This window comes from Neovison vison, chromosome 6 (genome assembly GCF_020171115.1).
Source record: "Neovison vison isolate M4711 chromosome 6, ASM_NN_V1, whole genome shotgun sequence".
In the NCBI taxonomy this organism is placed as follows: domain Eukaryota; kingdom Metazoa; phylum Chordata; class Mammalia; order Carnivora; family Mustelidae; genus Neogale; species Neogale vison.
The window spans coordinates 166,723,413-166,748,076 of record NC_058096.1 but is presented as its reverse complement, the minus strand read 5'-3'; the positions used below and the strand labels follow the sequence as shown (position 1 = coordinate 166,748,076).

Here is a 24,664-nt window from a genome sequence, read left to right as displayed (position 1 = left end):
ACGCGTGGGGGCGGGGCCGACGGCGCTGGGGGCGGGGCCTGACGGCGAAGCGCGGACGGGCAAGGTCTGAGAGCCTGCAGGAGGAGAGCCTCGCGGGCCACCGAACCGAGGTGGACGTGAAGTGAGGCGGGACGGGCGGCCAGGCCGAGGTGGACTGGGGCGAGCCTAGGAGACGTGCGGCAAGGTGAGGTGAGGCTGGGCGGGCAGCCGGGCCGAGGTGAACGTGAGGTGAGGCGGGGCTGGCGGCTGGGCGGAGGCGGACGTGTCGTGAGGTGAGGCTTGGCGGGCGGCCGGGCCGAGCTGGACGTGAGGAGGGGCGGCGGCGCGGAGGCCCTGGCCTTGAGGAGCAGACCGAGTTCCCGCCGGGAGAGCCGACGTCCTGGCGGCGCGGACTGCAGTCCTGGAGTTGGAGGGCGGGAGCCCCGCCTCTGGGCTGTAGTCCGTGCGGAAGGCAAGAAGAGCGGGGGAGGTGAGCAGGAGGAGCGGGGCCGGGACGCTGAGGCCGGAAAGGGTCCGGCGGAGCCAGGGCGTGCGGCTCCGGCAGTGACCGGAGACCGCCCCCCGTGCCTCGGTCCGCCTCGGGTCTGAGCTGAAGAATGGCCCCTCGCGGGGGCCGCCTCCCTGCAGCGCGTCGGGTCTCGGCCAGGCTGGCACGGCCAGCCGCGGCGACTCTGCGGTCCGGAGACGGTGAGCTAGCGCGACCGCCCCGCGGTGCTGTCGTCTTTAGGCCGTGCCGGGCCGCGCGCGAGCATGTGCGGGCGCACCTCCTGTCACCTGCCTAAAGATGTGCTGGCCAGAGCGTGCGCCTATCGGGACCGGCAGGGCCGGCAGCGGCTCCCAGAGTGGAAGGACCCCGACAAATACTGCCCCTCGTACAACAAGAGCCCGCAGTCCAGCAGCCCAGTGCTTCTGTCGCGGCTGCACTTTGAGAAGGTAAGCGCTGGTGTCTGTGCGGGGCCGGCTTCTGGACTCAGGGGGATGCTCTCCGCTTGGGTTGGGTTTGGCGCGCGCTCAGCCTCTGTGCACGGGTTCTGACCCCCCAGTTGAGAACCACTTCGGACCTCACTGCAAAGAGAAGTTTGATCAGCATTTTCTCATCTTAGAAGATGAGGCCCTGTTCTTCGGGCTCCTCGGAATGCGCGCCAAATTTATTTGAACCCCCTATTTAAATACGCTTTTTAGGATCGCATCTTTCAAACCTCACTGATGATCAGGGTCATTAGAGTATCTTAAAAAAAAAGATTTCCATGCCCCTTACCTGGCCAGATGAACCAGAATCTCTAGGCCTAGGACAGGATTAAGACGAGCTCAATCTGAAACCCCTCTTGGTGTTCCGTGAACATGGAAGTTCCCATTTTTTTATGCTTCTGTTGATACTGATTCTGTCTTTTACTAAAGCTAGGAACAGATGAGGTTGGTTTGGTTGTCTGAAGTTAAACTGCACTCACTGTTTCTACAGTATTTCTTCTGTAGTGTTGGAGTGACCAGTAATTCATAATCAAGTTTTGGTTCTTTATCTCCTGAATATGTGTTTGGGCGTGTGTGCATGCACGTGGGCACCAGTGCTAGCTTGCAGTAAATAAAATGCTTAATTCCAGAAATGAATGGTTTCTCCATGTCTTAAGCATTTTATTTTTTTATCTTGAGATTTTATTTATTTATTTATTTTAGAGAGACAGCACAAGTGGGAGGGGCAGAGGCAGAGGGAGAGAGAGAATCCCAGACTCCACGTTGAGCAGGGAGCCAGAAGGGGCTTGATTCCAGGACCCTGAGATCAGGACCCAGCTGAAACAAAGAGTGAGACGCTCAGCAGACTGTGCCCTGGAGGGGCTCCTCCGTATCTTAAAGCACTTTAAATGTCCGTGAAAAGTTATTAAAAATCATGATTATTTCCATCCTGGATTTTTATTCTATTTGATCCATAATACTTAAATCACTTTATAAAGTCGGCTGTACCCCTGCTACTTGTCAGAATTCTTGTGATAATATTATAGTCACGGTTCATTTCTATATTTGAAGTAAGCATACCAAACGTTGATCTTTCCGGTTGAATGAACCCCTATACATGAAATAGTTTATTCTTGAGCTATTTTTACTGGGTGCATCCTTCCCTTTTGAAACTAATGAACTTGGGGCACCTGGGTGGCTCAAGGGGTTAAGCGTCTGCCTTCAGCTCAGATCATGGTCTCAGGGTCCTGGGATGGAGCCATTGGGCTCTCTGCTCAGCGGGGAGCCTGCTTCCCCCTCTCTCTGCCTGCCTCTCTGCCTACTTGTGATGTCTCTCTCTCTCTGTCAAATAAATACAGTCTTTAAAAAAAAAGAAAGAAACTAATAAACTTTTTTTTTTACTGAGAGGAAAATAAAAATAAATATCATGGGGAAACCTTAACTGGGAAAGGAAAGAATAAAACATGTTTCGTGAAACAAATCAGGAAGGCCTTATTTGAAGTGAAAAGAGAGACGGATTAAATGTATGTGCCTTTTTTAGCCTTGGTTCTCTCGATATCACGTCTTTAGACTTATAGAATGAATGTTAGCTGGAAGAAAAATTTAACAGATGTAAAGACAGAAGTGTAGAAATATTATAACTTGTCTTGGGGTTACCCAGTAAGTGAAGGGACAGAGCTGGGACTGTGGTCCAAAGCACCCAGGAAGTGGGTGCTTCCTAGAACTAGGAATGGAGAAGGTGGAGCCACTAGCAAACATAGACCCACCCCTATTTCCATCAGTGGTATGAATTTACTAGTGTAGTGTTTTGACTCCACACATCTAACAAATTTTGTTAAGATTGCTGAGGTTTCCGGGACGCCTGGGTGGCTCAGTGGGTTAAGCCTCTACCTTCGGCTCGGGTCATGATCCCAAGGTCCTGGGATTGAGCCCCTAATGGGCTCTCTGCTCAGGGAGGAGCCTGCTTCCTCCTCTCTCTCTCTCTCTCTGCCTGCCTCTCTGCCTACTTGTGATTTCTGTCTGTCAAATAAATAAATAAAAATCTTTTTTAAAAAATTGCTGGGGTTTCCTAATTTTAATAAATATATGAGGTTCCATGTGTCTCATACCTGTAAATTATAAAACAAAATTAGAATCATTATAGCTGTTCCTTATTCCGTACCATCAATGGCCGGCATATGTGGCACATTTGCATTTGAAACCTCTGATTTGCAAATTACTTCCTCTTTCATTTATCTACCCCAGCTTTACCAGCTGTTCTGGTCACAAGTCCAAAAGGGAAGAAAGAAAAGATGACTAATACTGAGCAATATTTTCAGTATTTTGGCCTCTCAGCCACTTTCTATTTATTGTTCCCAGAAGGGGGCAGCCTCATGTTTTGGTTTGGCTTAGAATTGTCCAGTGAACATACTAACATTAAAGGTGATGATCAGGGGGATTTGGAAGGTAGGATTTCTCAACCTTGGCACTATTTACATTTTGGGTGGGATGCTATCCTGTACATTGCAGAATATTTAGCAGCATTACTGGCCTCTACCCACCAGATGCCAGTAGCATACCCCTTTTTCTCCCTGCTAGATCTTGGTGGTGGGGTAAGTTTGTCAAAGTTGCACATTGAGAATATCAAAGTTAGGGTGTGATTGTCTTGCAAATTCCTGATCAAAGATCATTTAGATGACCATTGTATATGTTATCTCATTTATGCTTTGGATAGGGGGCTCTTCTGCTTGATTCTTGAACAGAGAATTCACAAAAGCTGTTTCTTTCCTTTTTTCTTTTTTTTTTTTTTTTTTATGATTTATTTCAGAGACAGAGCACACACACCTATGCACTAGTATGGGGAGGGGCAGAGGGAGAGAATTTCAAGCAAACTCCCCGCTGATCACAGAACCCAAAGCATTTGATCTCACAACCCAGAAATTTCAACCTGAGCCAAAATCAAGAGTTAGACTCTTACCTGCCTGAGCCATCCAGGTGCCCCAAAAGCCCTGAACCTTCTTTATCTTCCTCCTATCTCAGATGAGATTAACACTTGGATTTACATTTTCTACCCTGCTATAAAAAGAAATAGTTGGGTCCCCAGAAAAATTAAATGAGACATAGCTATCATGACATAAGAGACTAGTCATTTTAGGCCCCCAGCTATTTTCTGTGATCTGTGTACTACTGGCTTTGCTTACCTGAGCACACGTTTTGTTGTTTTTTTAAAGATTTTATTTATTGGGGCACCTGGGTAGTTTAGTTGTTTGGGCATCTGTCTTCAGCTGGGGTCAGGATCTCGGTGTCCTGGGATCCAGCCTCAAGTCAGGCTCCCTGCTCTGGAAAGTCTGCTTCTCCCTCGCCCTCTACCCCTCTCCCCACTCCTGCTCCTACCTGGCATGTGCCTTCTCCTTATCTCTCTCTTTCAAATAGATAAATGGAATCTTTAAAAAATAAAAATAGGGGCGCCTAGGTGGCTCAGTGGGTTAAAAGCCTCTGCCTTCGGCTCAGGTCATGATCTCAGGGTCCTGGGATCAAGCCCCGCATCGGGCTCTCTGCTCAACAGGGAGCCTGCTTCCCTTTCTCTCTCTCTCTCTCTGTCTGCCTTTCTGCCTATTTGTGATCTCTGTCAAATAAATCTTTTTTAGAAAAAATAAATAAATGAAAATAAAGACTTTATCTATTTGAGGGAGGGGGTGCAGAGAGAGGGGCTCCTGGCTGAGTGCAGTCTGACCTCATGACCCTGAGACCATGAACCCAGCCAAGATTCGGACTCTTAACCACCAAGGCAACCTGCCAAAGCTTCTTGCAAAACTTCCCAGGAGGTGTCAGAATTACCACCAAAACAAACAAACAAACAAAACTCCATAGCTAAGGATTTTAAAGGAACAAAGGGAATGTTAAACAGTGTCTACCAGGTCAGGAAATAGCCTCTAGCTTTATCAGAGACGATCATTGGTAAAACTCCCCAGGGCTGTTTCAGAAATAAACAAGGTCCTGCATTCCTTACCTGAGATAATGACCCCAAGCCCCATCCAGTTTGTACCTTTCAGAGCCTGGGCACAGACTCTTTATTTACCCTTATCCTACAGTTACCTCTGCTTCCTTATGTTAAAGTCTCTGCCCTAGTTGGACCACAGGCTTCATTAACATAATGTAAGAAGTGTTAGAGGCAAATCTGTGTAACCTTAAGGTCACTTTTACACGCCCTTTACATGAGATGATAAAGCTCCCCTTTCTAAATATTCATCCTAATTCTAAATAAAAGAAACAAGCTCACTACCACCCCCATCTCCATTTACCCCCTTCTTATTTGCTGCAAATAAAGTTTCCTTTGTGTGACAACAACTCCTGGTATAGTCTTTATCTGTAACTCACCAGAGAGCAAGTTCCTGTTAAGCTCAGTTATGTGGCCACCTGGGTGGCTCAGTCGTTAAGCCTCTGCCTCCCGCTCAGGTCGTGATCCTGGGGTCCTGGGATCAAGCCCCATATTTGGCTCCCTGCTCAGAAAGAAATCTGGTTCTCCCTCTCCCACTCCCCCTGCTTGTGTTCCCTCTCTCTCTGTGTCTCTATCAAATAAAATCTTTAGAAAAAAAGAAAAAGTTTAGTTATGCTACCATTTCTTTTTTCTAGGGTAGTCTTTTCCTTACACTGCATGCTCATTAATTGCTTTTGTTTTTCCTGTCTCTTGGCATATAGTATACCCAGGCTTCCTCTGTCTTTAAGGGGGAAGAATACACACATATATACATATATATACATACACATACACATACATATACAGTTGATCCTCATTATTCATAGATTTCAAGTTTGCAGATTTGCCTGCTTCCTAAAATTATTTATATTCCCCAAAATAATACTCATGTTGTTTTTGAAGTCATTCATGGACGCATGGAGTAGAGGAAATTTTGAGTGACCCAATGTACACATTCCCAGCAAAGCTCTACCTTCTTGTTTTAGCTCTTACGTTGTAAACAAGTACCCTTCTTGGAGTTGATTTAGTGCTATGTTTTTTTGCATTCCTGTGTATTTTGTTGGTGATTTCACTGTTTAAAATTGTCCCCAAGTGTGGCGCTAGGTGGTTCAGTAATTAAGCATTTGCCTTTAGCTCAGGTTATGATCCCAAGGTCCTGGGATCAAGCCCCATGTCAGGCTCCCTGCTCCACGGGAAGCTCTCCCTCTCCCACTCTGCCTGCTTGTGTTCCCTCTTTCACTGTGTCTCTCTCTGTCAAAACTACATACACGCTATATACATATGTACATATCTTTAAAATAGTAAATAAAATTGGAAGGGGAGGTGAACCATGAGAGACTATGGACTCTGAAAAACAATCTGAGAGGTTTGAAGTGGCGGGGGGGTGGGAGGTTGGGGTACCAGGTGGTGGGTATTATAGAGGGCACGGCTTGCATGGAGCACTGGGTGTGGTGAAAAAATAATGAATAATGTTTTTCTGAAAATAAATAAATTGGAAAAAAAAATAGTAAGAAATAAAATTGCCCCCAGCCATAATGCTAAAGTGCTGGCTTGTATTCTTAAGTGCAAGAAGGTTGTAATATGACTTATAGGGAAAAACGTATTAGATAAACATCGTTCAGGCATGAGTTACAGTGCTGTTGATCATGAATTCAAACAGAGATACAGAACAAGGTTGTATACTGCTCAGTTGATAAAAATGTCTCCGTAGGCAGGTGGGAACCTAACCCTGTATTTCCCTTAAGAGCAGCAGTTCAAAAAAAAAGGGCAGCAGTTCAGTATTCCAGTATTCACAAATTCAGTGTTTGCAGTGACTTTTGTAGAACCTAACTGCCTGAATGAGAATGGAGTGTGTGTGTGTGTGTGTGTGTGTGTGAGAGAGAGAGAGAGAGAGGGAGAGAGGGAGAAGGGGATTATCTGATACAGGCAAGTTTGGGAAGAAACAGGACAGGATTTTACAAGGAACACAGTGGGGGTAACCAATTAGCTTTATACAAAAGGGAAGCCCTTTGGAGACAGAACCACCACTGATGATTCTTTTCTTGGAATTGCATCCTCTTGACTTTTCTCTTTCTACCCATTCTTTCTCATTCTGCTTTCATTTCTCTATATACTTTTATCTTGGATTCTGTTTTCCTTCATTACTGTGTTTTCTTTTTGTACCCGCCCCCCCAGGTTAAATCCTGTGCTTGATTTACTTTTTATTTTTTTCTTTTTAAAGATTTATTTTTTGGGGGGATGCCTAGGTGGCTCAGTCAGTTAAGCATCTGGCTTTGGTTCAGGTCGTGATCCCAGGGTCCTGGGATCCAATCCCACATCAGGCTCCTTCCTCAGCAGGGAGCCTGCCTCCTGCCTGCCTATCCCCCTGCTTATGCTCTCTCTCCCTTTTTGACAAATAAATTAATTAAATCGTGTTTTTTTTAAAGTTTATTTATTTATTTGAGAGAGAGAATCTCAAGCAGACTCCCTGCTGAGCACAGAGCCTTATGCAGGGCTCAGTCTCAAGACCCTGAGATCATGAACTGAGCCAAAATCAAGAATTGGGACACTTAACCGATCTACTCAGGAGCCCCAATTTACTTTCTAAGAAACTTTATCCTCATGGCTTTAACAATCACCTTCACATAGAAAATTTTACTATTTGTTTTTAATTCTAACCTTAGAAAAATGATAAACTATAATTTGTGTGCTTATTTCATGTCACGTATTTAAATGATCCTGCAAGGTAGGTATTGGTTCACTCTATTTTTATAGATCTAGAAAGTTGAGGGTCCAGTAAGTTGAGACTAGTCCAACCTCATAAGTAGCAGAGACAGGATTTTTGAATCAGGGTCTTCTTGCAAAGGCTTTATTCTTTCCTCTATACCAGGGGCTGACAAACTGGTCCTCAGATCAAATCTAGCCCACTGCCAGTTTTTGTAAAGTTTTGTTAGAATACAGCCATGCTCCTTCATTCTTTGTCTGCTTTCATAATAACTAAAAGCAGTAGAGTTGAGTTGCTTGAGTCATTGCAACAAAGACTATATGAATTCACAAAGCCAAAAATACTTACTCTCTGCCTTTCACAGAAAAAGTTTGTGGACCCATTCTTTGTACCATGCTGCCTCTCTCTTAAGCTTTAATTCCATATCTCTCAGTGCTTGTTGGACATAATAAATAGCTTGGATTTTATTCTAGTGACTTTAAACAGCCTTTTTGTTCCATTCACCAATGAGGGATGAGGACTGGGTGTTACAGGTATGGTTTGTCTCTTCCCTGAAGTCTGAGCTTCACCTGAGAAGACCTGATATTTGGGGCTAGGGTCATCTAGAGCAAGAATCAGAAAACTAGGGCCCTCTGACCATTTCGTAAATGTTACAGAACGCAAAAACATCCATTCATTTATCTGTTATCTATGGCTGCTTTGTCCCTGTAATAGTAGTTATATTATAATTGTAATAGAGACTATATGACCTGCAAAATCTACAATACTTAATATCTGGCCATTTCAGAAAAATTTGCTGGGGCACCTGGGTGGCTCAGTTGGTTAAACGTCTCTCTTGGGCTCAGGTCATGATCTCAGGGTCCTGGGATCGAGCCCCATGTCTAGCTGCCTGCTTAGTGGGCAGTCTGCTTCTCCCTCTGCCTCTGCTACTCCCCCTGCTCATAGTCTCTCTGTCTCTCCCTCTCAAATGAACAAATAAAATCTTTAAGAGGAAGGAAGGAAGGAGAATTTGCCAACCTCTGATCTAGAGATATTTTCACTCACTTATCTGGCAATTGGCTTTGGTTCTCAACTTCGGCTGTTGACCAGAACACTTACATGTGGCCTCTCCACGTAGCCTGGGCTTCTTCGCAGCGTGACAGTCTTAGGGTGGCTGGATTTCTTACTTGGCAGCTCAGTGCTTCAGAAGCAGTGTCTCTGTAAGCAAGAAGAAGCTGACACACATTTTATGACCTTGTCTTAGAAATCATATAGAGTGACTTGTGCCACATTATGTTGGTTACAAGTGAATCACAGGCCCATCCAGATTTAAGGGAAGGAAACATATTCACCTCTCAGTGAGAGGAGTATCAAAGATTTTGCAGCCATTTCTTTAAACTCCTACAGCTACAAACTAGACAACAAAACAAAGAACTGCAATAGACTTCCCCACTATTATCTGAAATTCAACACATGATCTTTTTCCCAAATCAAGTCCTTCTTCAGAATTTTCTCTTATGCTCATTCTTCTAGGCTTAAAAATTTAATCTGTCCTATTCTCTTTTTCCATTTACCAGCACAGTTTTATTTTTAGTCTGTTTTTTGGTGTCTTTTATTCTTTTTTTTTTTTTTTTTTTTTTTTTTTTTTTTTAAAGATTTTATTTATTTGACAGAGAGAGATCACAAGCAGGCAGAGAGGCAGGCAGAGAGAGAGGAGGAAGCAGGCTCCCTGCCGAGCAGAGAGCCCGATGCGGGGCTCGATCCCAGGACCCTGAGATCATGACCTGAGCCGAAGGCAGCGGCTTAACCACTGAGCCACCCAGGCGCCCCGGTGTCTTTTATTCTTACTACTACCATCATGAGACCCACCATATCCTTACCCCCAAACCACTGTGGTAGCACCTAGAATGCACTGTCTGCTCATGGTGTCTTCCAACCCGTAGTGTACTACAACATACGTAATTGTGTATGTGCGTGCTTGCATGTGTGTGTGTGTGCATGCACATGTAGGCATTTTAATCTGTAGTTTTCATCAATTTCTCAAGGGGCCAGTTACCCACCAAAAATTTTTAACAACCATGTGTCAGAGTCCCCCAAGGGTATCCCCACATTTGGAGGTTCATTAGGAAGGACTCAACATATAAGGCATATTATGGCTAAGGTTTGTTACAGTGCAAGGATACATAATAGAATCAGTAAGGGAAAAAGACACCAGGGCATCTGGGTGGCTCAGTGGGTTAAAGGGTCCTGGGATCGAGCCACGCATTGGGCTCTCTGCTCAGTGGGGAGCCTGCTTCCACCTCTCTCTCTGCCTGCCTCTCTGCTTGCTTGTGATCTCTGCCAGTCAAATAGATGAATAAAATCTTAAAAAAAAAAAAAAAAAAAAGGAAAAAGACACCAGTAGGAATCTGGAAAAAATCCATGCATAAGCTTCCTTATCTTCCCTCCTTCCTGTGAGGAGGGATACACTAGGCATGTTCCTTCTCCAGCAGTGAAAAATGTAGTAATGTGTAGTGTTTCTGTCTCGGGTAACCCATTAGAAACTGAAAGTTCAAGGTTTTTTGTTTTGTTTTGCTTTGCTTTGTTCCATTTTGATTTTAAAAGATTTTATTTTAGGGGTACCTGGGTGTCTCCATCTGTTAAGTGGCCAACTCTTGGTTTTGGCTCAGATCATGATCTCAGTCCTGGAGTTTAGCCCTGAGTTGGGCTCCATGCTCAGCAGAGTCTGTTTAAGGACTCTCTCTTTCCCTCTGCCTCTCCCCCCACCAGTCGCACATGCACTTTCCTCTCTCTTTCTAAAATAAATAAATCCTTAAAAATACGTATATTTTTTTAAAGATTTTATTTATTTGAGAGAGGGGAGCACAAGCAGAGGGAGAAGCAGGCTCCCAGCTGAGCAGGGAGCCTGATGCAGGGCTCCATCCTAAGATCCTGGGATCATGACCTGAGCCGAAGGCAGACACTTAACCCACTGAGCCACTGAGGTGCCCGTGTTATTTTTTTAAATAGGCTCCACACCCGATGTGGGGATCAAACTCATGACCCTGTGATCAAGAATCACAAGTTCTACCGATTAAGCCAGCCCCCCCAAAAGCCTAAGGTTTTTATTGGGTACTCCACCTAGCAAGCACCAAAATTCCACACTCCCAGAAGGAAAGCAGATAATCACCTAAACCTCATTTTTGCACAGACTAGGTAGGCAGAGTAAACCAAACCATCCTTGTCAGTGGGGAAAAGGGGAAAACTTTAAAAAAATCCAAGTTCCCAGATGCTGAGGGCCAACCTTGTAAGCAAGCTCTTCTAAAAATAGCATCCTCAGGCTTGCTATTACTTCTCTGCATAAAACGACTTCCTACACATTCTTGACATTGCCTCTTTGTTCATTTCTTTCTTTCTTTTTTTTTTTTTTAAGTGTATTTGCTTTTAATAATCTCTATACCCAGTGAGGGGCTCAAACTTAGAACCCTAACATCAGGAGTCACATGCTCCTCCAACTGAGCCAGCCAGGCACCCCTGTTCATTTAATTTCATATCTAGTCTTCCCTCCCATCTCTTCTTTGTCTGCATTCTGTACCTCTTGTGGGATCTAATTTAAGAACCACCCCCACCCCACCCCTGTCCTTTCTGTCCCTTCTAAGAAGTTGATACTTCTCTGATCCATCTCTCACAGTGAGAGATGGAACTGAACTCCTTTGCTGCTCCTCATATGTACCACTTATATGGCCATTAGCCTATTGTATCTCAAATTATTAATATTTTTATGTCTTTGTGGCCTTATATGTTATGGTGCAAGCCCTTTGAGGTTAAGCACTTTTGCATGTGCCCCACAGCACCCTGTGTGTGCCTTGATCATAGCATGTAGCTCATTGTATTATTGTCTGTGACATGTGCTTCTTGAGACCTGGGCCGCATGAACTGCTAGGCCTAGCATGTCTGTCATACAAGACACTAAGTAAAAGGGGAAAACTTTAAAATAGTTTGCAGAGACTAAACTTATTTGTATCCCCCACCTTACCCAAGCATTATGTCTTATATTCTGATAAATGCTAAAGAACTCAAGTTACTCACATCGTGATAAATCGTTAAAATTGTTTTCAAGGGATGCCTGGGTGGCTCAGTCGGTTGAATGTCTGCCTTCGTCTCAGGTCATGATCCCAGGGTCCTGGATCAAGTCCTGAATTGGGTTCCTTGCTCAACGGGGAGCCTGCTTCTCCCTCCACCTGCTGCTCCCCCTGCTCATGCTCACTCTCTCTCTGACAAATAAATAAATAAAATCTTTATTTTTAAGAAAACCGCCGAAAGAAAGAAATAAAATTTTTCTCAAGTAGAATCTTTCTCTTTTAATAATCTCTGTATAATATTGTATTTCAGTGTAATGTAATGCATGTGCCACATTAGGTTTTCTAAATTTCATTATCTCCACTGGATATTAACCTTTTCCCATCACAGGATGCAGACTCATCCGAACGTATCATTGCTCCCATGCGATGGGGATTGGTTCCATCTTGGTTCAAGGAGAGTGATCCTTCTAAGCTGAAGTTCAACACTTCCAACTGTCGTAGTGATACCATAATGGAGAAACGTTCCTTCAAGGTAGGTAGTGAGTCTAGGGAAAAGGCACATACTCTGGTCTTTATTCCAGCAGAGCTGTTAGTGCCTTCTGTACCTGAGGGAAAAATAAGGTTCTCCTGGAAAGTGTGTTCCCAGTTGCTAATAATGTTGAGTGCTGTTAATATATATTACTGCATGATGAGTCATCCCAAAACTTAGTGGTTTAAAACAAAACGATTATTATTTCTCATATTCTGTAGGTTGACTGAGTTCAACTAGACAGTCTTCACTTGGAGGTTCTCATGTACTTATAATTAATGCAGCTGGGGCTGGAGTATATTATTTAATCTTTTCAATAGCTGTGTGAGTGGTAACTTTATACATAAGAAAAGGGAGGTACAGAGAAATTAAATAACTGCTCTAAAGTCTGCATACATTGGTGACCTGAGATTTTAACTGAAGTCCATGACACATTGTGTCACTAAAACCTTGTCTTGCTCACATTTTCCCTCAGGTACCTCTCGGAAAGGGAAGACGCTGTGTCGTTTTAGCAGATGGATTCTATGAGTGGCAGCGATGTCAGGTTAATAGCCAAAGGCAGCCATACTTCATCTACTTCCCCCAAGCAAAAACAGAAGAGGTATTGTCAACAGTGTTCACAGTTGGTATTTGGAAGGGGATAGATTTGGAAAGGATAATCCAAAGAAGGACATTTTGTTTCTTTCAGAACTTTTTAAAAAAATAACTGCTTTATTGAGGTATAATTCACCATGAAATTCACCTTTTTAGAGTATGCAAGTCAGTGATTTTTTTTAGTATATTCAAAGTGTTCGGTTTTTTTTAGTTCATTTTTTAACCATCATTATTCTCTTCATGAGATACAACTTATATTTAATAAAATTCACCCTTTTTTTTTTTAAGAGATTTTATTTATTTATTTGACAGAGAGAGAGATCACAAGTAGGCAGAGAGGCAGGCAGAGAGAGACAGAGGGAGAAGCAGGCTCCCCGCTGAGCAGAGAGCCCAGTGCAGAGCTCAATCCCAGGACCCTGGGATCATGACCTGAGCCGAAGGCAGAGGCTTTAACCCACTGAGCCACCCAGGTGCCCCTAAAATTTACCCTTTTAAAGTATGTAGTGGTTTTAGCATTCAAAATGTTGGGCAACCATCCTATTTAATTTCACAACATTATTATCACCCCAAAGAGAAACCCCATGCCCATTTTTTAATTCAATTAGCCAACATATAGTACATCATCAGTTTCACATGTAGCATTCAGATAGAGTGTTCAGTAATTCATCAGTTGCATATAACACCCAGTGTTCATCACATCACATGCCCTTCTTAACGTCCATCACCCAATTACCCCGTATCCCTCGCCCACCTCCCCTCCAGCAACCCTCAGGTTTGTTTCCTGTAGTTAAGAGTCTCTCATGGTTTTTCTCCCTCATGCCCATTTTTAATCATTTTCTGCCCCCAGCTCCTGACATCACTATCTGCATTTTTGAGTGATGTTTTCACTTTGTATAGAATTCTGGGTTGGCAGTTCTTGGGGTGTTTTTTCCAGCACTTAAAAAAAAAATACTCCATTGCCTCTGGCTCTTCTAATTTCTTTTGAGAGATCTACTGTAATTTCTTGTCTTTTTTCTTCTGTTTGTAATGTGTGCTTCTACCACTTCTCTTTGCCTAGTGCCTTCAAGATTTTCTCTTTGGTTTTCAGCAGTCTGAGTATGAGTGTGTAGTTTTTATGCATGTGTGTGTTTGTGTATTTGACATGTTCTCTGAGCTCCCTCGGATCTGTGCTTTGTGTCTTTCATAATTTTTGGTAAATTTTCAGCCATCATATACTCAGGTATTTCTTCTTACCCATTGCTCTTCACTTCTGGGATTCTAATTACACGTTAGACAACTTGATATTGTCCCATAGTTTGTTCTTTCGTTCGTTCTTTCTTTCTTTGACAGAGAGATCATAAGTAGGCAGAGACGCAAGCAGAGAAGGAGGGGAAACAGGCTCCCCGCTGAGCAGAGAGCCCAGCTCGGGGCTCAATCCCAGGACCCCGAGATCATGACCTCAGCCGAATGCAGAGGATCAACCCACTGAGCCACCCAGGCGACCCTGTCTCATAGTTCTTGAATTTTTTCTTCTGTGTATTTTATTTTTCTCTGTACTGTAGTTTGGGTAGTTTTTGTCAAGTCTTCTTTCTTATTTTGCCAAGATTTATTCTCTGTTAATGTATGTTGTCTATGTTTTCTACAAGAGTTTAACTTATTAATTAAACTTCTTTAAAATTCCCTTTCTGATACTTTCAGTATTTGGGAAAAGAAATATCTGGAGTCTGCTTCTGTTGATTTCTGTATCTCTTGGCAGTTCATTGGGTTTTCTGGCTTTTTTATTTGTCTTGTAATTTTTGATTGACTGGTATACATTGAGACTGAGATGAATAATATTTATGTCTGGAAATGGATACACTTACCCTTCTAATAGGCCATTAATGTGTGAGATTGAGTGGATCTTATCAGGAGTTGAACTGATTTAGTTGTTACAATTACCTTTATTCACTACAGGCTTTAAATTTCTCTGTGCCATCTTGTGTTCAGGGTAAAGGTGATTTTCCAGAGGGGTTTTCTCTAGCCCTGCTTCCTTCAGCTGTAGTACCTCCCTTTAGGCCTGTGCTTTGGAAAGGATCTCTCTATGCTCTTGCTTCTTCCCTAGAATTAGGCTGCTGTTGCTGTCCATGTGGTGCTTACTCATCTAAAGGGTGGGAGAGTGTTCTTTAATGTCTTCATACAGCCTCTGTCTCAGGCAGATCTGTGGCCCTGGCTGTCATGCCCAGGCTTTCTTAGGGATCCTACTCCTTTCCTAGAGGAGTAGAAGGATTTTTCTTTAACCCTTCCCCAGACTCAGTGGATTCTTTACCTGTATCTTAGGGGCAGTAGGCTTTATTACCCATATCCTGGCCCCTCAAGGCTTTTGTTTCTTAGATGAGAAGTGATTGGGTGAGGCTTCATGCCTTTCCTGATATAAGAGAGCTCCCTTCCTCTAGGCATGCACCAGCACAGAAGGCTTTCTCTAGTCTTCTGCTCTGCCCCCATCTTTCTTGTGAGCAGCTGGGGAAGTTCATGGAGAAGAATCTGCAAGCTAATGCAAACTCTCTGGATGTCTACAGCTCTCAGGGGTTCTGGGATCTCAGGCTAGCCCACACACTGCTTTTAGCAATTCGGTAATAATTTTATCTGAATGAAGGCCTTGTCTTCCTCCTGTTGCCACCAGTAAGCCAGTGCTTATGTTTCTCAAATCCCTTGGAGGCCCCTGTCTTCCCATAAAGTTCATGCCAGTTTCTTGCCCAGTGAACTCAGTTTTCTGATGAGTTTAAGAAAAGCTGTGATTTTGGAGGTGCCTGGGTGGTTCAGATGGTTAAGCATCCGACTCAGGTCTGGATCTCAGGTTCATGAGTTCAGGCCCTGCAATGGGCTTCCCATGGTGCTTGAAAATAAAAAATAAAGATAAAATAATAAAAATGAAAAGTTACGATTTTTGTAAATTATCTAGCTTTTTTTCTTACTGTTAGAGTGGAAGGGGTACTCTAACTTGCTTTCTGTATTCTAGGTCTTGAACTGAATCTTAAATGGCAAGTAGGAGCTGGCATGATGAGAAATGGCAGGATATTTTGGGCAGAGGAATTTGCTCTAGCAAGATAAAAAGGCCCAAAATTGCACAAGGGTTTCGCTTACAGATAGCTGGGTTTGGTTCAAATTAAAATTATTAGTAAAAGCTAAAATGATGGGCTGAGTTGTGGAAGGCCTGAATGCCCATTGGTGATGTTGGATTGTGTTCTGAAATTGTTGAGCCATAAATCCATAGCTTCAGTGGGTACTTGCCATCAAACTTCTTTTGGCAACAGTGGATCAAGAGGAGTTAATAATATGTGGGGTGATGGGGCGCGTGAGTGGCTCAGTGGGTTAAAGCCTCTGCCTTCAGCTCAGGTCATGATCCCAGGGTGCTGGGATCAAGGCTCTCTGCTCAGGGGGGAGCCTGCTTCCCCATTTTTATCTCTGCCTATGTCTCTGACTACTTGTGATCTCTGTCTGTAAAATAAATTTAAAAATAATAATAGCAATAATACATGGGGTGAAGTACTTACAAAATGATTGCCTTGTTGTCTTAAGTAGTAGCCAACCTATGTGTATGAGGGGGCTGCTGAGAATCTAATCTGCCCATGTACTTTGCTTCCAGTCAGGTAGTGTTGGCGCTGTGGACGATCCTGAGCACTGGGAGAAAGTCTGGGACAATTGGAGGCTGCTGACAATGGCGGGGATCTTTGACTGCTGGGAGTCCCCAGAAGGAGGAGACCTCCTGTATTCCTACACCATCATCACAGTAGATTCCTGCAAAAGCTTGAATGACATTCACCCTAGGCAAGTCACAGTTCGTATCCCTGGATCCAAAAGGGGTCAGAGGAGGGTTTGTACTCTGCTTTTAGATAAGTAACTTTTGGATCCAGTGGTTCAGTATGCACAAATTTAGAGTAGCAGTCGCTTTACAAAATATAGTTATGGTCAATTTGGCTATAATATGACATGCATTCCTAAAAGTCACTACATTATGCCAAACTGTACAGTGAAAACCCAGTAACTTATGGGAAAAGCAGACTCAGGGGGACAAAACCTAAAAATATATCAGGAACGTATTAAAAAGTAATAGGGACCTATTAAAAATAGTACCACATTTGTCTACATAGATACTACATTAAATATGGCACTTTACCTTAGAAAGTTCCAGAATTTGCTGGTGGAAAATGAGTGTCAGAGAAATTGTAGCTTATAAGCTATCGTGAAATGGAGAGAAGATTATGCAAAAATTGTGATGTTTTGTGGCTTTAAATCCTGGGGCATGTTTTTCTGCCCTTGAAATTTTCCTTCAGTGGGTACCTGGGTGCCTCTGGCTCCCATCATAATCTTGGGTAAAAGAAATGTTGGGGTGCCTAGTGGCTCAGTTGGTTAGGTGTCTGCCTTCTGCTCTGGTCGTGGTCTCAGGGTTGTGGGATTGAGCCCCATGTAGGGCTCTCTGCTCAGCAGGGAGTCTGCTTCGTCTCACTTCCCTCTGTGTTCTTGTTGTCTCTCTCAAATAAATATTTTTTAAGATTTTATTTTATTTTATTTTTTTTAAGATTTTATTTATTTATTTGACAGACAGAGATCACAAGTAGACAGAGAGGCAGGCAGAGAGAGAGCGAGAGGAGAAAGCAGGCTCCCCACTGAGCAGAGAGCCCTATACAGGGCTGGATCCCAGGGCTCTGGAATCATGACCTGAGCCGAAGGCAGAGGCTGTAACCCACTGAGCCACCCAGGCACCCCAAGATTTTATTTATTTGAAAGAGAGAGTGAGAGCAGGCTCCCCGCTGAGCAGGGAGCCCGACATTAGGCTCATCCCAGGATCCCGAGATCATGACCTGAGCTGAAGGCAGGCACTTAACTGACTGAACCAACCAGGTGCCCCAATAAATAAAATATTAAAAAAAAAAAAAAAAAGAAGAAGAAAGAAAGAAAGATAGGTTGCTTCAAGGCATGCATTTATAATAGATACAAATTTAATCAAAATTGAACATTTTGATCCAGCGTATAGCCTCCTTCTCTACTAACTGCCGAAAATTCTTCAGCATTTTTTTTTTTTTTTTTTTTTTTTTTTTTTTTTTTTTTTTTTTTTTTTTAAAGATTTTGTTTATTTATTTGAGAGAGAGAGACAGTGAGAGAGAGCATGAGAGGGGAGAAGGTCAGAGAGCAAAGCAGACTCCCCATGGAGCTGGGAGCCTGATGTGGGACTCGATCCCGGGACTCCAGGATCACGCCCTGAGCCGAAGGCAGTCGTCCAACCAACTGAGCCACCCAGGCGTCCCTCTTCAGCATTTTCATCCATGCTCATGTCTTCTGACACTGAAAGCTTTGGAAATTGCATCACCGTTTGAAACCACCAAGCCATCTATTACGAGCACTCGGAGGAGCCACTTCTGTGGTCTTTCAGGTCTTCATGTATAAATAATGCATTCTTTTTTTGAGAAAGCAGTTTTTTCATGTTTGGCATTCAGTCTATATGCTAAAGAATCTCTTCATTGTTTCTGTTCCTTTAGATCTGATTGATACTGACTTCATGATCCTTCTTGAAGTTGTTGCAGCCATAGACATTCCTTTTATTTTCACGATGTTGTCACTGGTTCATTCCTTTATGTCTGTTGCTAAGGAGATATCACATGTTCTCTTTTTACTTTGAAGATGCTCTAATAGTTCAGGCTTCTTGTCAGTACTTAAAAATTTTCCACCTACATGCACTGCTTCACATGTTTTGAGCTAAATCCTAAAAAAAACAAGCAAGCATTGGCATAATAGATTATATGTGTGTAACACTTTAACAGGTTTTGCCAGATCTGAGTGCCCTCAGAAGTGATACTTGATGTTTTGCTGAAAAGAATGTAGTGTTGCACAAAATAGGATTATCTATTTTAGCCTTGTCCTAAGCATTCTGTGTGAAATTATACTTTCATATGATATAGTCGTGGTTTTTTTGCTAATTTAAGATAAATTCCTGTTTCATCTAATCTAAGACACCATTGGTTTTTTGTTTTTTTTTTTTTAATAAAACATTATTTTGGGGTGCCTGGATGGCTCAGTGGGTTAAAGCCTCTGCCTTTGGCTCGGGTCACAGGGTCTTGGGATCGAGCCCCGCATCGGGCTCTCTGCTCAGCAGGGAGCCTGCTTCCTTCTCTCTCTCTGCCTGCCTCTTCCCCTACTTGTGATCTCTATCTGTCAAATAAATAAATAACTCTTTAAAAAAAAAAAAAAAAACATTATTTTATGCACTGCCAAGAAAAGTAAAGCATGGGGCACCTGGGTGGCTTAGTCAGGTAAGTGTCTACCTTTGGCTCAGGTCATGATCTCAGGGTCCTGGGATCAAGTCCTGTGTTGGGCTCCCTGCTCAGCTGGGAGCCTGCTTCTCCCTCTGCAGGCCACTTCCCCTGCTTATGTGCTCATACTCTCTCTCTCTTGATCAAATAAATAACTAATTTATAAAAAAAGAAAAGTAAAATGTTCCAGTTACTTCCAACTGAACTGTAATACAATGCAGAGATGCCATTCATCAGAAAACGCTTCTGGATTTCAGAGACTAAATTTTTTTTAAAGATTTATTTATTGGGGCGCCTGGGTTGCTCAGTGGGTTAAGCCTCTGCCTTCGGCTCAGGTCATGATCTCAGGGTCCTGGGATCAAGCCCCACATCGGGCTCTCTGCTCAGCAGGGAGACTGCTTTCCCCTCTCTCTCTGCTTCTCTGCCTACTTGTGATCTCTGTCAAATAAATAAATAAAATCTTTAAAAAAAAAAAAAAGATTTATTTATTTATTTGAGAGAGAGCTAGAAAGCAGCTGGGAGAGGCAGAGGGAAAGAAATCTCAAGCAGACTCCCGAGTGAGAGTGGAGCCTGTCATGGGGCTCTATCTTATGACCCTGAGATGATCTGAGTTGATATCAAGAGTGAGATGCTTAACCCACTGAGCCACACAGGTGCCCCAATTTTGTCAAGTTTTTTTTTTTTTTTTTAAAGATTTTATTTTATTTATTTGAGAGAGAGAGACAGTGAGAGAATGAGCGAGGAGAAGGTCAGAGAGCGAAGCAGACTCCCCATGGAGCTGGGAGCCTGATGTGGGACTCGATCCCGGGACTCAAGGATCACGCCCTGAGCCGGAGGCAGTCGTCCAACCAACTGCGCCACCCAGGCGTCCCTTGTCAAGTATTTTTTAAAGTACACATTTGATTTGTTGAAGTTATCACTTTCTTTTTTTTTTTTTTTAAAGATTTTATTTATTTATTTGAGAGAGAGAGACAGTGAGAGAGAGCATGAGCGAGGAGAAGGTCAGAGAGCGAAGCAGACTCCCCATGGAGCTGGGAGCCTGATGTGGGACTCGATCCCGGGACTCCAGGATCACGCCCTGAGCCGAAGGCAGTCGTCCAACCAACTGAGCCACCCAGGCGTCCCGAAGTTATCACTTTCAATTATTAAAATAGATATTTCTGCATTTATCTCCTAAAATGAACTGTACCACCCATCAGCGAATGTGTAGCATGCTTCGCATTGGCCTAGGACATAAACTGAAAACCAAACAGGATCTTTTCCTAACATCTCCGTGGGTACCAGGAGTCATCTTAGGCAGCAGCATTCTTGCTTTCTAAGGCATAGTTTCCTAGAGTTCACAATTAGGTGAACAGCTCTTTCTTACTGTAAATCTAGAGATTATTACTGATAGGCAGATTTTCCTTTTAATTTCCCTTTAATTCTAGGCTGAGTCATCATAGAAAGTTCACCAGTGAGGATGTACATTGGAGTGCAGTGGATCCAGTCATAACACTATGCACGGTCTTTGCCATAAAACTGTAAGCTGGCTCTTACAGGGTCGAATTTCGTGCCCTGTCAAGTTGTGGTCAGGGAGCACATGGCAGCAAATCAGCACATGAGGTGTAGAGAGAGGACAGGTTTCTCCTTAGGATGATTTGTGCTGACTCAGGTCTCCCTTCTGTCTGTATTCTCCCTCTACCTCCCATCTAATGTCTCTACCTCGCTGGCTAGGATGCCTGCCATATTAGATGGAGAGGAGGAAGTCTCTAAATGGCTTGACTTTGGTGAGGTCTCGACTCAGGAAGCTCTGAAGTTAATCCACCCCACAGAGAACATCACCTTCCATCCAGTCTCCTGCGTGGTGAACAACACCCGAAACAACACTCCTGAATGTCTGGCTCCTCTCAACTTACTGCTCAAAAAGGTAGGGGCCTCTGACGATCCTTTCTGAGCTTTCTGTCTTATGTCAGAGTATCTTTTTCTTTTAGGATATGGCCTTTCACAATCAGCTTTAATTTAAACCATCCAAGATTCACATTTCCTTATGTGTGGCAAGGTCAAGGAGAGCATTATTCTCAAAACTGGCTGTGACTCAGACTCCTCAGGAGAGCACTTTCGAAATGTAAAATGTTGGACCTTATCTAGACCTATTGAGTCAGTATTCAGGGATGGGCTTGGGCTTCTGTGTCATTAAGAGCTGCTTCATTGAGTCTGATAAACCACGTTTGAGGACTCCACATCTAGAGGGCGGTTGTAAGACAGACAAAGGAGCCCTTGTCCATAATTGTATCTTTGTCTGCAACTGTGGAGTTTTTTGGTCTCTTTTCTGTACCTCTGCTTTCCCAACTACAAGTTGGAGGAGTTCCAATCCTTTTACTCCTTCAGGAGGATTTGAGAACATTCCTGACATGAACTTTAACTTTTTAGGATTGGCAAACCTCCAGATGTGTTTTGAAGGGAAGGTAAACAGGCCAAAGACCTCCAGTGGGAACAGAAGTTACAGAGCAAAGCTTTAGGAATACCAGTTGTTTCCAGGTGGCACCGAGGGACTTAAGTAGGCCATGGCTCTGAGTGTTCCAAGAATAGACTTCTTAGAATGCCTGAGAAGTGTTACAGACAATGATTACAAAACAGCTAACTCCCCATTTTTCTGAAAGTTTCTAAGTTTTTCATACTAAGTGTCATCGTGGGGTTTTTTGTTTTTTGGTCTCAGTTCTCTGCAAACTCCTGCAGTCCCGATCCTTTTATTCATTAGATGTCTCTAAAATTTAAAAATGTAATGATACACATTCATTGTGTACTAGACACTGCCCCATTTCTGCCATGGCCTTTACTCCTGAAGAATTCCCATTCTGGAGAAGTGGCATTATGGGAATTCAAAACCTTTGGTTCAGGGTTAGAGTGCAGGTGTGGAGAGCAGGAGGGAACAGTGCCAGTCAAGGACAGGCTGCACAGTGGGGAAACAGGTCAGTGTATTCAGCCTTAGCTGAATCCTTAATCATGGTGACTTTTTGAAGCCATACCTCTCCAGTTTCATTTCCCAACACTTAGCCTGGTCACACTTAATTACCCTCTCCTGTAAGAATGCACCAGTTTGGAATGCCTATCAGCTCTTTTCTGACTGACTGGTCCCACACATCTCATCTCTGAGACCTGCTCTAAGAGCTCCTCCCTAACCCTTGCACTCCTTGGAGCACACTCAGTTGCTCGTCCGTTCTCCTCACTCTTGACCAGTGAGCTCCATCTGGCTCTCAGTAACATTTTCCAAGCCTGGGTCAGTATCTAATACCTCTTACCCTGTTTCTTCCCTTGACATTGGCCTGTTCCCAAAAGCTTGAGCTGGGTGGTTTGAACATTTTCTTCTTTATCCTAGGAGCTCAAGGCAAGTGGTAGTAGCCAGAAGATGATGCAATGGCTGGCCACAAAGTCCCCCAAAAAGGAAGAGCCCAAAACGCCCCCAAAGGCAGAGTCAGATGTGCCCCAGTGGTCCAGCCAGTTCCTGCAAAAGAGCCCACTCCCCACCAAGAGAGGAAGTGCAGGACTCCTGGAGCGATGGCTGAAGCAGGAGAAGGAGGAGGAGCCCGAAGCCAAGCGGCCTCACAACCAGTAACACCAGATTTTCAGAGACTAAGACCATGGTTTGCTGCACTAAATTTTGTTGCAGATAACAGGTGTTTGTGTTACACGTGTGTAGATTTGCTTTTGGATGAGATAACGGGTGTTAGTTGACAGTTGTGGATTCATGATTGAGTGGCTATACTGGCTGCAACCAGGAACCCAGAGTAGAGCAAATGGGCAGCCTGGGAAGAGTAAGGGACCACCAGCATCAGTAATTCATAGGGTCCTTTATACTTGGTATGACTGGTAGAGCCTTCTCTCAGTGCTAGACCTTGCTGGCAGTTTTCAGTACTGCCAGCAGACTGGTACTGCTCACAGAAGGCTATTTTCTGCTCAGCTTTTGGGTTCTGTCACCCTTTTGGAATGAAGTTCTTAAAACATTGTATTTGTTTCTGAATAAATTATATTTGATAAACTGTTTACATTTCAGAAAATGCTGCTGCAGGGGAAGTTCTGGGTCTTACAGTTTTCTCCTGGCATCAATCCTAAGGAATGGATTTTGTCACAAACATGGAGCACTAGGGCTTTCTGTGAAGGAAATTGCTTTTTTGGAAACAGCAGAAAGGCTTGGGGTGAGGGTGGGGAGGGGAGCGGTTTGTTGAGCCTCTGTTCACTCAGTATTGAGAAGTTTTGTCAATCCTTTAGCTTAAAACCAAGCTGAGTGCTTGCTCCAACATGAGAGTAGGGATGTGGGGTGTGGCCGGGGGTGGGGGTGATGGGGCACAGAGGCCAAGACCCTGTACTGACCACGGAGACCATAAGATCTGGTTGAGGAGAAGCCCCAGTCACAGCCCACCAAACCCCAACCAGATTCCCAGCCTCTGGGCAGAGCATGGCACAGAAGGTGACATGGACTTGGGAAGCTCGGAGCAGGGCTGCTTAGAGGGCTGATCATCTGACCCGCCTCATCAGAGCCCCTGTGATTTGCTCTGCAGGCTCCTCCTCCTTGGCACTGAACCACTTTATAGTTATTTGGAACGGTTATCTATTGTCCCCTCCCCACCCAGCTCATTAGCTCTCTGAAAGCAGGGGCCGCTTTTTCACCCGTTATTTTCTCCCAGTGTTAATGATGCGTAATTACTTGTTAGGTGAATGCGAGCACTTACTACATGCCCCGCCCTACAGGGCAAGGAACGACCCTCATTAACACAAAGGACTACACCTGGCAAGTGTGTGTGCGTGTGCGCACCCCGAAGGCATATAGAGAGCCAAGGGCGCCTTTGATGGGGGTTCCAGGAAGGTTCCTGCAAGCCTTGGGGAAGAGAGGGTGCACAAGCCGCGCGGGGAGAGCACACAGGGCACTGGTGAGACAGGAAGGGGACTTCCCATGGATCCCAGGAATCTCCAGAAGCTCCAGGACCGTTCTGCAACTTCCTCTTCGGGGTGTCTAGGAGACCAGGACCCCAAACCCTGCACGGAGTTCTTGGTGGAAGTGGGCCGGCGCAGAGCAGGCCCCCAGTGCTCCTTGGGTGGCTGGCCGCCCACTGCGATCGCGCTGCCTGGGCAGTCGCAGACCGCGGTAGTCGGGGGCGCGGGCCTAAGCCCTATGCAAATCAAGGATCGCAATTTCCACCAATCAGAAGGGAGCTCTGGCGTTCTTCCTGCTAATGGGAGGGCACGGCACGCCTCCTATCTGGTGCCTCCGGAGCAGGGAGGCGCGGGGCGGGGGGGCCCGGAGCCCCCCTAGGATCTCCTGGACGCGGACCACGGCGGACGTGGACCACGGCTGTGGCCTGCCTGGCCTGGCTCTCCAAATTCCTCTTTGGAGCGCCCTCCCTTCGGGCTGAGGGGCGGGGTTGGTCTGTGATGGTTAGCACTCTCGCTCCCGAACAGTGAAGGGAGGGGGCGTTTTCGCTGCGGCCTCCAGTTTTGTTTGGGCTGATTCGCGTGGGGTTTTGGTTGTTAGTATCACCAAGAGATTTAAAAATACGGATGACTTACCAGAAGGTTGACTGTTAAGACTATTTTGTCATATTTGCTTCAAATTTAAGAAGCAACAAAAATGAAATTGCCTTTGTTTTTCATTACTAT

The 24,664-nt window shown here is 44.4% G+C and overlaps 1 protein-coding gene across 1 annotated transcript; it reads left to right on the top strand.

Annotated features, from left to right (window-relative positions):
* Positions 1 to 57: 57 nt before the first annotated feature.
* HMCES (5-hydroxymethylcytosine binding, ES cell specific) lies at positions 58 to 23,048 on the top strand. Its single transcript, XM_044252891.1, has 7 exons — positions 58 to 184; positions 728 to 933; positions 12,036 to 12,179; positions 12,652 to 12,777; positions 16,372 to 16,553; positions 20,747 to 20,939; positions 22,389 to 23,048. The coding sequence occupies exons 2-7, from the start codon at positions 751 to 753 to the stop codon at positions 22,623 to 22,625; spliced, it is 1,065 nt and encodes a 354-aa protein (XP_044108826.1). The 5' UTR covers positions 58 to 184; positions 728 to 750; the 3' UTR covers positions 22,626 to 23,048.
* Positions 23,049 to 24,664: the final 1,616 nt, after the last annotated feature.